Source organism: Histoplasma capsulatum, genomic scaffold (genome assembly GCF_000149585.1).
Source record: "Histoplasma capsulatum NAm1 scaffold_9 genomic scaffold, whole genome shotgun sequence".
Lineage (NCBI taxonomy): Eukaryota > Fungi > Ascomycota > Eurotiomycetes > Onygenales > Ajellomycetaceae > Histoplasma > Histoplasma mississippiense.
The window spans coordinates 1250145-1264446 of NW_001813974.1; the positions used below are offsets into that span (position 1 = coordinate 1250145).

Below are 14302 nucleotides of genomic sequence, written 5' to 3' on the forward strand. Positions count from 1 at the left end.
CCCTCTCATGAATGCACATAGATCCTGCCTTAGATGCCATGTATTCTCAAACAGGCGAGATTTGTATATTACAACTAAATTTATATTGAAAATGCCACCAAGCTCAATATGTGATAGTGATACTGGTTTCTCCATAAGAAATGTAGTGCAGAAGGGCGCAGGGGGTGTGTATCATCATAACAAAAAATTTCTGATTGCCAATAATATCATCGTCGGCCTCGGATCATCTTTAAATTTGATTTTTATCCGGAAAAATACTTCTCCCCTTGTAAAATTTTAATTTTACCTTCTATCGCTCACCAGGCTGAAACACTGACCACTCGTCTCGGTGAAATCTGCTTCCCATTAGGACCAATGGAGCAAGACGACTTGCACTGACTGCAAATGCTAAAAACACATGCTTCTTGCGGTCAGACAGTTATTCATCAAAAGATAAAATGTAAACTCACACTGAGAAGATCTGGTATTGAACCAGCATCTGTTTTTTTATGAAATTCCAGAATCTCTCCACCCCATTTTCTTGGATTCTTCAGGACTAAGCTATTTGGATTTAGATAGCTATTCCCAGGTTCCATGATCTCTGTCATTATCCATCCAACCGCACGGATATCATTCTGTTTCTGGCCATGATGGCTGAGCATACTAGACCCGACGTCTCCTGTCTCTCTCATTAGCAAGGATCTATGGAAGTATAGAAGCGAGTGATGTACCAATCTTGATAACCCCGGAAAGAGTCACGAAAACATTGCTGCTTCTGATTTCTCCATGACCGATATGCAACTCTCTGTGAATATATGAAAGTCCTTGAAGAACCTATTGCAAAAGTTAGAATCCACTCTATTTTAAAGTTGTATTTCTTCTCACCTCCTTGCAGATAGCGGCAATATGAGCCTCTTTCAAGCTCACACATGAATGTAAATGGTTCAAGGAAAGATCCACTCGCTCGTAAATCAGGTATACAATTTCCTTGTCAATAAATGCAGCCTTCAGGTTGACAAGATTTACATGCGAAGTTCTGACCAAGCTCCTGGTAGGGTTCACTGTCACGTTGTGGCATACTTTAACAGCCACCATCAAAGCTGTCTGTGACTTTTCGAAGGCCAGGTATATACTCCGTGATTTCCCTTCTTGAGTGAATCGCTCGTATCGTTGCCAGGGATTGCCAGTTTGGCAGAAATCCGTTTCTTGTCGCTTAACTTCCCCCGGGCTCTCATTTGAAGACCGTTTCACGGTAACAGGAAGTGGCGGTGGCTTCTGCCGTTTTTGCAGGCGTGGTGGCTGCCCACAAGGGGCTTGAACTTCCTCGTGTTCATAATTCATGGGAGATGATGCTTCCAAGAGCTCCCCTTCAATATCGAGGCTCGTTGGAAAGACAGTGCATCGCTTCTCTGAAATGTCGGACGCCATTCTGATTCAATTGAAGTAAGAACCTTCGTTAAACATGAACAATAAACGAGATTTAACTCACCTTATTAAGAAACAATATTAAGAAAGAATAAAAGTTAACTTTGTCATTTTCTAGCTATAGTTACAAAGTTATTTTCATTGACTAATCTTATTTTTTGAATGTTAACAATTTCAATTATTAACTTAAACTTCTTTCACTACTCATGAATTGTATTTAAAGTACCGACTGCCCAGTATTATTATTTGCAGCTCACCTTGAGTCAGAGCCTCTCAGTATCATAATTGCAGTTCACTTCAGTTCTGCTTCACCTGTCTTAGAAGTCTTTTAAAATTCCTTACATGATTTCCCTTTTACCATCAATGAATATTAAAACTTTAACTCTTATTTACATTACCCCTGCCCTCTGCCTTCAGTCTATCTATCACCACCCTTCTGAAGGCACCAGACTCTCATTCACTGGCTCAAAGCCTGTTAGGAGCGTCTTATCACCGCCATGGTCAAATCACAGCCATATTATTCTTGGTCCTTCGGCGTCCGAAGGTGTCACGTGGCCCGGTGGATCAGCTACTGGCCTTCCTCCAATTAGCTTACCTCCTGGCGTAACCACCGTCTCGCCCGGTGTGTTTTACACCGGTTTGCCCACGAAGTCGAGCCGGGCATGGCCCCTGGCAAGTGTTTCTTCAACTTATCCGACCCACGGGTCTGTAACGCGACTTCCGCCCGGCCAAAGTTCTTCGCTGTTTGTTAACGCTGCTACCCATGTGGTAGCAGCTCAGCAACTGTTATTGTGGGCAACTCTTTTGTTGCGGATTGTATATCTGCTTAGCATGGGGCTGCGTATGAAGTTTCAGTTTGTACTTTGAGGTTAAAAGACAGCTTGTTTCACGTGGGACGATTTTACCATAAGAATAATTTTGCAGTAATTATTACGCAATTTCCATGCTGTATTCATATAATATTTGTATTTGAGTGTTTTGATCATAATTCTCGCCCGGTTTTTTTATCATCCGTTCCATTTCGTAGCTGTGGTGTACATGAAATGTCACATCATATACAATCTAGATGGTAGTCAAGGTCCTCCAGCGGGTACCCAACTCCTTCTAATCCGAAAGAACTAAGTGCATGCTTTAGTGTATTTCGCCCCGCAATTACTCCATATTGCCTCCGAGGAAAATCATGAATCTTGCAGCCTTCTTAGCTCCGGCGACCCTGCCATACTTTTAGATTTGAGCTTTTGCTACAGGGCGTCCACAGGGGACAATGCCCACCAGGAGAAGCGCCCACAGGGGAGAAGTTCCCACAGGGGAGGAGCGCCCACAGGGTAGGAGCGCCCACAGGGGGAAAAACGCCCACAGGGGAGGAGCGCCCACAGGGTAGGAGTGCCCACAGGGGGAAAAACGCCCACAGGGGAGAAGTTACCACAGGGGGAGAAGCGCCCACAGGGGGAAAAACGCCCACAGGGGAGGAGCGCCCACAGGGTAGGAGCGCCCACAGGGGGAAAAACGCCCACAGGGGAGAAGTTACCACAGGGGGAGAAGCGCCCACAGGGGGAAAAACGCCCACAGGGGAGGAGCGCCCACCGGGGAGGGTGGGTGGGAAAGTTAACTTTTAGAAGTTGACCTTCAAAAGTTAGCTTTTAAATCCATGGGGTATATATATCCCATCAAAATTCAATTTTGAGAGAAGCTTCGTAAACTCAATCTTGAACCTGGTTGAAAACAGCAATTTCCATCACAAATTTAATGAGAAAGAACCCATCCGAAAAAAAAATGTCACCTCCCAAAACAAACAGGCCATCAAAGGCAGCTCTGTCCAGAATTTTCCGAGGATTTCAATCTGAAGCAGAACCTCATGTTATGAAAATTATCTGGACAAGTGGGAATAGCCAAACGAACGGCGTGAGCGAGCTTCACAAAGTGAATCAGAAAGTAGAAGCATGGAATAAAGAGCATAACATTTGGGCTGCAGATGGTACCTTTGATATTGACGACTTTATATCCATCAATCGTGCGATTGAGTTGGCGATTAAAGAAAATGATCCTAAGGCATTTGACATTGCTAAGACACGCATGGACAATATTATTGAGCTGCGCAAATACCCAAGACGATGGCAACTTCGAAAGAAGGACTTCTTGAAAGCCGCTAAGGTCTATGACTCGGAGAAGGAATACTTCTATACCCCCCTAAGCCATGACGGCGCTTCAACACATACTCGTGGGAAATCAAGGCCCAAAGGCGACAAGAGGCCTGGTACTCCAACACCCATCAGCAAAACAAAAGGAAAACAGAAAGTGATAGGCAGCTATCAAAGTGAGGAAGAGCCGAGTAGTGATGATGAGCTTGCCGCTTCAACACCCCCCAGCAAAATAAAAAGCAGACAGGAAGTGAAAGGCAAAGAGAAAAGCAAAAATCCACAAGGCGATGGCGAGCGAAGTAGTGGTGATGACCTTAGCACTCCGACACACAGCAAAACAAAAAGCAGGCAGGAAGTGAAAGGCAAAGAGAAACGAACAAATCCGCAAAGTGACGAAGAGAGAAGTAGTGATGATGAGCGGGGAGACGGCAATCATACTGATAACGAGCGCACCGGCGATGAACATTCCGACGACGAGAGTACTCAGAACGAGAGTATTGACAATGAGGGTTCTGACGATGAGAGGTCTGACAGCGAGAGGTCTGACAGCGAGAGATCTGACAGCGAGAGGTCTGACGACGAGAGATCTAACAGCGAGAGGTCTGACGACGAGAGATCTGACAGCGAGAGGTCTGACGACAAGAGTTCGAATCAAGAGAGTCCCGATGACGAAGGAAGCAACGACCTGGCCACCCTACGAAGAAGAACAGGGAAAGCATTTGGCATCTCCCTCGATACAGGTGAGCCCGTAGCCTGGTACGGCCAGGGGGCCAAGGGTGTTAGACTTCTCGTCAATCTTACCGCCCCAAATGGGGCTAGAACTGGAAGAATTGTTAGCGGGAGAGGCTATAACTTCGATAAAAAAGCTTTGCCTCACATTCCCACAGCCTCTAAGTTGCGTGAGAGAGACGGTGACACCCAAGTGCCAATGACCAGAGCTACTCAACACACCCGAGGAAGCCTGCGCTACGGGGAAGATGACATCAAAAAAGTGGGCCTTGTATATTGGCCAGTGGAGACCGAGTGGGAACACGATCCCACGGCTCCTTTACGACCAGTTAAAAAGGCCTGGTTTGTTCATACAGTGATGGCTGTAATGTTCAGAGGTAGTAACGAGTGGACATATGAATTCCGGGTGCATCTTCGTGCGGCATTCAGGGGGTCGGATAATAATATCGACAAAATGATTTATACCCAGGCACGACTGCAAGAACAAAAATATCAGCGTGGGATAGGTAATCCATGCAAGATTCCGGAGGCCCCAACGACAAACCCACACTGGAGGAACACCAATGCCAAGGGGGGGCGTTATACTTACACCCAAGAGTGAACAATGGGGAACGGGCTCAGAAAGGTGAAGGGAAAAAGAGCAAGAGAACAGAGGAGGACGAGGAAGACGAAGAAGAAGGTGAGGAGGAGGAAGAGGAAGAGGAGGACCGCCGTCGCAGTAAGAGCAAGAGCACAGGCCGCCGGAGCAAGAGCCGCCAAGTTGGGGAGGAAGAGGAAGAGGAGGACCGCCGTCGCAGTAAGAGCAGGAGCACAGACCGCCGGAGCAAGAGCCGCCAAGTTGGGGAGGAAGAGGAGGAAGAGGAAGAGGAGGACCGCCGTCGCAGTAAGAGCAGGAGCAAGAGCAAGAGCCGTCGGGACGAGGAGGAGGGCCAAGACCACCATCGCGGCAAGAGGAAGAGTAAAGATAGGGATCATCGGAGCAGGAGCCGGCAAATTGAAGAGGAAGAGCAACAGAGGCAGCGCCGTGGTAGCAAGAAGAGTAAGAGCCGTCGAGAGGAGGAAGATCAACACCGCCGTCGGGGCAAGAGCAAGAGTCAGAGTCGCTCGGTATCGTTTACACCCTCTGTTTTCAGCGGTTCGGACACAGCATCGACCGCTCCAAGCTCACGTGAGCAATCCCCTCGGCGAGGCTCCCGAGCTTCGTCCTCAAAAAAATAGGGGTTCGCTCCATAATCTAAGTAGTAGCCAGAGTGGAAGTTCGGTGGTTGGGATTGGAGCAGATATGTCGATTCTTGGGGATATTGTTGGTAGTTGTAGCTTGGAGAGCACAATTGGTAGTGGGCGAAAGTGAGTGGAGGAGAGGCAGACAACTGCCTGGGAGTAGCTTAGTTTTTGATAGTTATCCAGAACATTAATGATGTTGGCTCGTTCCATTTCTTCCGGATATTTATGAGAGATATATCCGAATCTTCCAACCCAGTTAGCATGTTTCAATGAAAAAATTAGGAATTAAATGGGTAAAATACGTTTTGTTTCACAGGTTTGCGGCACATAGGACAAGAGTAAGGCTTTGCTTTGTCAATTCTGCTTGACGGCATATGCTGACCAGCGCACCAGCGACAAAGAACCGCGTGGCCACAAGGAAGCACCACAGTGTCTATAAGTTGGCTTATGCAGACTTTGCACTCCAAGTTAACTGTGCTTCTGTTCTTTAGGTTCCGGGCGTCCATCCTCTGCGCAATCAAGCCCTTTGACTGGAGTAACAGGTTCAGCATTATTTCTGTTAAGGGGCTCCAGAAATCTTCTCCTGCGTTGCCCTTCATCTGTGGAAAGAAACCCGTTAGTGTCATTGGGGTAGCGCACAAGGGCGCGGAGATAATGAAATTGAGCTTGCTGAACATAATTCTGAGGAGTATCCCCCAGAGTCCCTATATTTATCGCAGATGCAGGGTGATTATGTTGGCTGCTGTGGGGCTCAGACAAAGTCCAAGACCACGTGGAAGAGCTTGGAGGAGCAGACAAGGACGTCGTCAAGGCCATTAACAATCGCGATATGGCCAGGGGACAATTGGACACGGTGCTCCAGAATCAAGAGGGCACCCTCGCCAGCATCACACAGGTGTTGGAAAGGCTTCTGTCCGCAAACGATATCCAACATAGAGTTAAGAATCTCATCTATGACGCGGTCGATAGGCGTGAAGGAGTTCTACGAGAGGAACGACGACGACAGAGAAATGAGGAGGAAAACAATGACCACACCGCTAGCGAAGATAATGTCAATGTGGACGACGGTGGAGCTATCGAGGACGATATTGACGAGGATGCCGCTATTGAGGACAATGTTGGCGAGGATGCAGCTAACGATGACAACATTGACGAGACGAATGTTGAGGAACCGATGAACGACGCCATTCCCGCCTTCACGCCTATGAGCTTCGTATACGACGACACCTTCTAGGGAGCCGCCGTTTTGGTTGGGCAACTGAGATCTTGTTGGTGCTTTCCTTCCTTCTTTCGCATATTGTCGAACATTTTCCTTTACCAGTAGGCGTGTGTTTCTTTTCCTTTAAGCACGCGATAATGCAGCAGACAATCGTGTCCTACTCTTGTTATTTCTCTTCCCAAATCAGGTCCTACTCTTTTCTCCTGCTTTGACATGAAGAACAATTTTTGTAACGTTGAATGGCCTCGTTTGATCTCTTGTCCCCGATTTCTCAGCCGTTCAATCAGGTGATGATGACGATGCCGTAGCGGGAGTTTTAGTAATCGGTCCTGGCATTATCCCGTGGCAGGGCCATGAGTAGTAATTGTAGCCGAATGTCAGTCAAAGACTCCATCGCTAGTAATGAACTTGTCATTATTTTAAGCTCAAAGTACGCATGGCCATTGTGTAACCACTAGCTTTATAAGTCAGGAGGATAGTCCAGAGTTCGCGCCCCAAGAACGGACCATATGCAGCAAGGCAGTTATTGGGGCTTATAGACGATAGATGATTTTGAATATCAAAATGTCAATTCCAAGTGGTGCTGTTTGTTATGGCTTCTAACAATACTGTAGGGAATAGCAGGCCTCATTGGAATCCTCCAACAAAATTTGAAAACCCAAGAGAGCGGGATTATTAAAAAAACCAAATAACAATGAAGGGTGTAAGTCAGCATATAGAACAGCAAGCGCGCATCAGAAGGGGTATGTCATTGGAAATACTGCTGCATAGACACCTCACTCCAAGAGACTGAATTCTTCTCCGACCTTTACCAGCACCGGAACAGGATCCAGCCAAGTTCGTTTTTTTTTTTTGTTGAAGATAGCATCTTTGGAATTTATTGCGCTTTTCACGGGGATAACAAAACTGGATCCCATACTTTTCAAAGCTTGCATCAGGCAACATAAAAACTTCAACATCTTCAACTTCATAGAAATTTTGCTGCCCAATTTTCACCACCGGCAAAAAACAAAATTCTCGCTCCATCTCAGCAGTCGACTTCTGCAGTGACGAGAAGTGACTATGCTCTTGGCCAAGTAGGCCCATCAATTGGTTCCCCAGAGGGAACAGCGTTGGAGGGCGGGTTGTGTATATTGGCATTATTTTTGCATACATAAATGGAGGCTCGCCGTTCCAGATAGCCTGAAGCAGCCTGACAGCTTCTGGTTTTCGTTCCGCCTGCACAAACGTTTGGGCAAGGCGCATCGCTACCGGAATAAGTATCTCCTCAGCATTGGTTGATCGAAACAGTTGCCATATGACCACAAAGAACCATCTGGTGGTCTCTCTGGAGAAATCGATAATGTTGACCATGAAAACCAGTTGTCTGAAGAGCCTTGTCAGGACTCTGCGGGCCTCTCTTTCACCTTTGCACCCACTCCACGGTACATTAGGCCTCAGTCCCTCATTCACATGTCTATAGAGTTGTGTGTCGCCCCATTCATTCTGGGATAGTGATTCCATGATGTGATCTTTATGGGCTTCGAACACTGCGTAAATGTGTTTGCAGGTCAGGATTGCTGAAAAGAGACTGGTGACATCCGGTACATGCTGAAGGATGTGCAGGATGAGTTCGGCGGGGAGAAAGGGCGCCATTAGGGTAAATGGCATCAAGGTAAAGTGAACAAATTGAAGTCCAGTGTGGGTTGAGGCCAGGCGGGAGATACGGGACTGAAAATTAAAGGAAAGAAGAGAAAAAGGAAGATGGAGTGTAACGGAGGGATGGCCGTCCTCTTATGAGCAGGCGAGGCTTTGGTGCCAAGGCAGGAGGGCCGCTACCACTCCTCATTGGTCCATATCCCTTGTTCTCTTTGCGTTTCACCCCTGTTCTTTTCCCTTGGCTTTCCCAGTTCAGGCATTCAACCGCTCGAACTTTTCCCAGACACATTTCAAATAAATGCCATTCCAAGCTGTCATAGACTCCCGATCCGGTAACTTCAACAAACACAGCTTTTAGCGCGGGGAATAATAAGTATGCTAGTCGGTACTGAAGAATCAGTGGCTAAGATTTACAGAATGCCAACAGGTGTCAATCATAGGCTTAATGCCCCAGCCACAAGCAGCTTCAACCGTCGGGCACATACCCAATGGTGATGGCATTTTGTTCACACGTGACACGAGAGGATTCGATGAAGTGCTAGCGACGGCTTTCCCTTTTCGAGATTGTGGATCGTAGTTTTGGGGTAGATTGCCATGGGGCCAGATGTGGGTCATGTGGGCAGGAACCGGAGCGGAAAAATTGTTTCCGGCAGACGTCTTTCTCGGCCTCCTAACTCGCGACCAATACGAAGCCGACAGTTTTTCATTCCGCTTTCTTCACGCAGAGCCTACCACAATCTCTTTATCGATTTTATCAATCATGGCTTTGCATCGGCATCAGTCATCTTTAGAGAAGGTATTGGACTTCTCGCAACCTTTCTCGCTAACTCCTCAACTACGTCAAGTGGCAACAACCCTTTTCAGATACCTGATCCAGCATCACGGCTTGGAGCAGTCTATACAGCCTGGTTACAAACCTGCAGCACTTATCCAGGCCACATTTGAGCATGTCACTTCCAAAGATGCATTTCTCTTGTTCTTTTTCTCACACATCTATGAAAACCTATGCTCAGGAGTAGCAAATCCAATTGACTCTGACATTACGGTCGCCTTGTCCTTTTTCGATGGTTTCTCCAGCTGGGATCAGAATCAAAAGCAGAACGCCAATGGCGCCATTGAAAGTTTTGCTGAGTACATTGTTGAGAACTTCCTTCTTCCACGTATGCTATCAATATACGCTTCCCCACCAGAATCATATGTTAATACGGATAATTTAGTCAGAGCTTCCTCTGTGAAGACCCCGCAACCAACGCCAACGTCATTGTCCTCGATACAGGCATCCACACCTACTGGAACGACACAACGTGTATCTATTCTACGACAAAATTGTCTCGTGCGTGATCATCACCGGTGCGTGGTTTCTCGGAAGTTTGATAAAAGCGAAGCCGGCAGGCGGTGGAAGCAGGACGGGGAAGATTGCAAGGATGATGACGGAAATCCATTGAAAAACGAATCAAGCGACCGATTTCAATATCTGGAGGTTGCCCACATTCTGCCACATTGTCTAACTACGGTTTCTTCCCAGGACACTGACCTGGTATGTCTGCAGTGAATGTACCTCGTGTCTCTGACTAGAGTAACTGACGCATGGCCCTAGAGCGACTCGAAGAAGAACGTTCTCCGGATTTTAAATATGTTTGACTCTGGCGTTATTCATCTCATTGATGGCCCGAAGATCGACAGCCCGTTGAATGCTCTTACCTTGACACATGATCACCATCGGGCGTTCGGTGAATTCCAGATATATTTCGAACCAACGAGCAAACCGTATGAGTACAGAATTGATTCAATGGAGCAAAGCCCCTTTCTACGTGATCCGCTATTCCCCGTTACTCGCACGCTCACCCTTAATCCCAATCGTACCATTGATCCACCATCGGCTCGGTTCCTTGGTGTCCATCGAGCCATTGCAAAGATCATGAAACTCAGCGGCGCAGGCGAATATATAGACATGATCCTCCGAGACTTGGAGGAGGTTGATGATGTGAGGGCGGATGGCTCAACAAACTTGGGGCACATGATGTGTTTACGACTTGGTGGCTGGCTGAACCCTTTGCCTGTATTTTAATTGTCTCTAGGCCATTCTTTTATAGGCAATCAATGTATCTCTCCGACAGCTAAAACCCCGAAGAAGGACAATATAGGCCGCCATGCGTTACACTGAACTTTTCTTGGAAGGGATATTATATAGAAGCAAAAACAAGCGTGACAAGCTCATAGAAACAGACTTGATTTCGTTGAAAGCTGCATACTGAGAGTACAAGACGGCAAAACAGAAAGAAAATAACAGCAAAAAATAGGGGCAGATCAATAGCGCCAAATCTGACCAGAGGGAAGAGATCTGGAAATACAGGGTAGGTGCTCCTGCTTATTTCTGGGGTTCTTTATCTTCTTTGTATTCAGTTCACCATTTCGCTCGGTCCGACATCTGCCAGACAAATCCCGCGAGCGGTAGATCAAAATTACCACATTTACGAGGTTCCCTTTCGACGACGGAATACTTTCTTCACGATGCACTGGGATGAGTTGGCGGAGAAAAAGTCGCAAAGTCTATATGCTGCCTGGTTGAACTATCTTCTCCAACAATCCCCAGCCTTGCCTCTCGAGCTTGCCTCCAAGCTTCGTCGTGGTTTTCGAGCAACCAGAGCTTCAGATTTCACAACTGGCGCATTCAATATGTGCTGTACTGTCACCTTTGAAGACGGTTTCAATGCTCTTGTTAGATTTCCCATCCTGGGCCGAAGCCGCTTCCGCTGTGAAAAATCTAGCGACGAGACCTCAGTGATGGCCTTTGTTGCTCGGTTCACATCTATCCCCGTCCCAACTGTCCTTGGCGTAGGTAAATGGAGTGGCGGCCCTTATATCATTACAACAGTTATTGAGGGCACTTTGCTTTCGAAACGCCTACGAGATCCCTCTGTGTTGGCGCCAAGCTTGAATCCGGATGCCTCCGAGTCGGATCTGAAGATTGCCTACTCTGGAATGGCTCGCATTGTGCTAGAGCTCTCCAAGCCGGTATTTAAATACATTGGAGGGTTGAAATACGACTCTGGGGAGTGGAGGGTTGCAAAGCGGCCTTTGACACTCAAAATGAACGAGCTTATACGAGTTGGAAATTTCCCTCCCAACGAATTTGTCGATTACAACCACACCTTTGAAAGCGCCTCCAAGTATTTCCAGCAATTAGCAGAGCAACAGTTTCTGCACCTCAAATACCAACGCAATGATGCCATCACCGATGAAGACAACTGCCGGAAGAAATATGTGGCACGCTGTCTTTTCCGGCATATAGCACAACGGTTCCCAGTACAGCGTGGCCGATACCACCTCTACTGCGATGATTTGCGCCCATCGAATGTCCTGGTCACAGAGTCTGATTTGAGGGTTACTGGTGTCATTGACTGGGAGTATACATATGTCGCCCCCGCTGAATTTACATACAGTGCTCCATGGTGGCTCCTATTTGAAAACCCCGAGGCTTGGGACCTGGATAATTTTATGGATCGATACTGCCCTCGCCTCGAACTATTTCTTAAGGAGCTCCGTGTCCATGAAGACGAACAGATTCGCCAAGGTAGTCTAAAGGAATCACAGCGTCTTTCAGAAAGGATGGCGCTCTCTATCAAAGATGGGCTCTTTTGGTTTTGTCTTGCAGCCAGGAATAGCTTCATGTTTGACGAGATCTATTGGACATTTCTCGACGAACAATACTTTGGGCCTCTGAGCTCGCTTGATGATCGGCTTTCCCATTTAACACAAGATGAGCGGGACCAGATGGAGGGTTTTGTTCGGGCAAAAATGCAGCAGATAGAGGAAAGGAGGTTGGATGAACATCAAACATTTGATCAAGTTCTTGAGTTATAGTCTAGGAAATTGACAAGAACTAAGATATTATTGCTGTCTCGTGTGGTTCCGACTTGCAAGGGAGTTTGGATCTTGGTTCCATTTTCTTCCGGATATTTATGGGAGATATATCCGAATCTTCCAACCCAGTTAGCATTTTTCAATGGAAAACTAGGAATTAAACGGGTAAAATACATTTTGTTTCACATGTCCGCGGCACATAGGACAAGGCTTTGCTTCGTTCATTCTGCTTGACAGCATATGCTGATGAGCACACCAGTGACAAAGCACTGCATGCCCACAGGGAAGCATCACAGTGTCAATAAGTTGACTCATGCAGGCTTTGCATTCCAAGGTAACTGTGAGTTCTTTTGTTTCTTTAGGCTCCGGGCGTCCATCCTCCGCGCAATCAAGCCCTTTGACTGGAGTAACAGGTTCAGCATTATTTCTGCCACGGGATTCCAGAAATCTTCTCCTGCATTCCCTTTCATCTATGGAAAGAAACCCGTCAGTGTCATTAGGGTAGTGCACAAGGGCGCGGAGATAATGAAATCGAGCTTGCTGAACATAACTCCGAGGAGTATCCCCCAGGGCCCCTATATTTATCGCAGATGCAGAGTGATTGTGTTGGTCGCTGTGGGGCACTGAGCCAGGCTGTGGCATCGCTCTATTGATAGTATGCCTGGGTCGTCGACGGCTCGCCGTGGTGACTCTAGGAGGGCCGCTGAGACTCGTAAAAGTTCCCACCGCGTTGGCTTGATTTTCTGTGGGGAAAGCGTCGATGGGATGAGGCAAGGTAGGGCCATTGAGGCCCCCGTTATTAGTTGAACCGCGAGGATTAAACTGTGTATTGTGGTAATCAGGCACGTATTGGAAAGTTTGGCCTTGAAATTGGTGGGAGTAAGCTGCGGATACTGAAGCTACAGATGCCTGTAGATTTGCTGGCATCGTGGCACCTGGAGACCCGTAGCTGTGCCCGGCCATGCCAGCCTGGTTCACAGGCATATACGCCCGATGATGGGATATTGGTGGGTTGGACGTAGCCTGGCCGAACGTATAGGCATTAGATGCGGAGTGTTGAGGTGGGGGGCTGATTGTTGCTGTCCGTCTTTGGTCGTTACTGGGAGGATCCGTTTGCGATGCCGACATTCTATATGTCGAATGAAATAAGCAGCTGGCGAAGGCACGGAATTAGTGAGAAGAGCAAGAAGAGAAGATAACAGACAACCCAAACACAATTGAATGAAAAGGGTATCATAAAGGTTAAAGCGAGGAAGCACACAGAAAGTGCAGCATATCAAAATACAGATCAAGACATTATGGGTTCTCCTATCCTTTTATGCCTGCAGACAGAGGTCGGACTATATAATCCCCAAAGTAAAGAATTCGTGGCACAGCAACTGCACGTGTTTTTGTAGTGTGAGTGCCCAAACCACTCCTTGCACTTATTGCCTTGTTCAAATGCAGGTTGGTCATCCATGCTTGGATGCTTTGGTCCCAGAGCTGCGCATAAGGATTCCGGGTTTACCAGGCACTTGTTGCAGGTGGCACCAGCGCCTTATTGCTGACCTGGGAAACTTTTCACCACTGGAATTGAGGGATGGGTTCCAATTGCAACCGGTGGCTTGTACGGGTCCGGCGCTGATCTGGGAAACTATACACCGCTGGGCTGCTCCACTGCAACTTGGAGCATATCCTGACGGAAGATTCCCCTGCACCAACCATGAGGAGGGATCTTGTCATTTAGGCCTGCATGAGCTGGATTGCCTTGTTATGCGCACTGGCGTGCACAGCCGCTGGCCCCGGCAAAAGAGATTTTAGAAACGTAGGCAGCTTCTAAAAGGATTCCGGGTTGGTAGAGTTATTATGTCGGTCAAAGACTCCATCGGTAGGAATGAACTTGTCATTATTTTAAGCTCAAAGTACGCATAGCCATTGTATAACCACTAGCTTTATATGTGAAAGGATAGTTTAGAGTGCAGCAAGGCAGTTATTGGGGCTTGTATAAGCCATCACTTGCAATGGGAGCCCTTAATTCCAGCTGTGTATAGTTTAGAATTTGACATTGCTACAGTAGCTGAGGTTTCCAATAGCATCCGGAATTTCT

General features: G+C 47.3%; 3 protein-coding genes across 3 annotated transcripts; 2 read left to right on the top strand and 1 right to left on the bottom strand.

Moving 5' to 3' along the window:
* Positions 1–586: 586 nt before the first annotated feature.
* HCAG_07848 (predicted protein) lies at positions 587–1407 on the bottom strand (the record flags this gene model as incomplete). Its single annotated transcript, XM_001537489.1, has 3 exons — positions 587–633; positions 711–813; positions 865–1407. The coding sequence occupies 3 exons, from the start codon at positions 1405–1407 to the stop codon at positions 587–589; spliced, it is 693 nt and encodes a 230-aa protein (XP_001537539.1).
* A 1770-nt stretch (positions 1408–3177) lies between these two features.
* On the top strand, positions 3178–6729 carry HCAG_07849 (predicted protein; the record flags this gene model as incomplete). The annotated part of the gene is made up of 5 exons (XM_001537490.1): positions 3178–4648; positions 4870–5439; positions 5812–5833; positions 5987–6030; positions 6251–6729. 5 exons carry the CDS (start codon positions 3178–3180, stop codon positions 6727–6729), a joined length of 2586 nt encoding a protein of 861 aa, XP_001537540.1.
* A 2383-nt stretch (positions 6730–9112) lies between these two features.
* HCAG_07850 (predicted protein) lies at positions 9113–12216 on the top strand (the record flags this gene model as incomplete). Its single annotated transcript, XM_001537491.1, has 5 exons — positions 9113–9512; positions 9570–9889; positions 9950–10336; positions 10653–10706; positions 10756–12216. 5 exons carry the CDS (start codon positions 9113–9115, stop codon positions 12214–12216), a joined length of 2622 nt encoding a protein of 873 aa, XP_001537541.1.
* Between the last annotated feature and the right edge of the window lie 2086 nt (positions 12217–14302).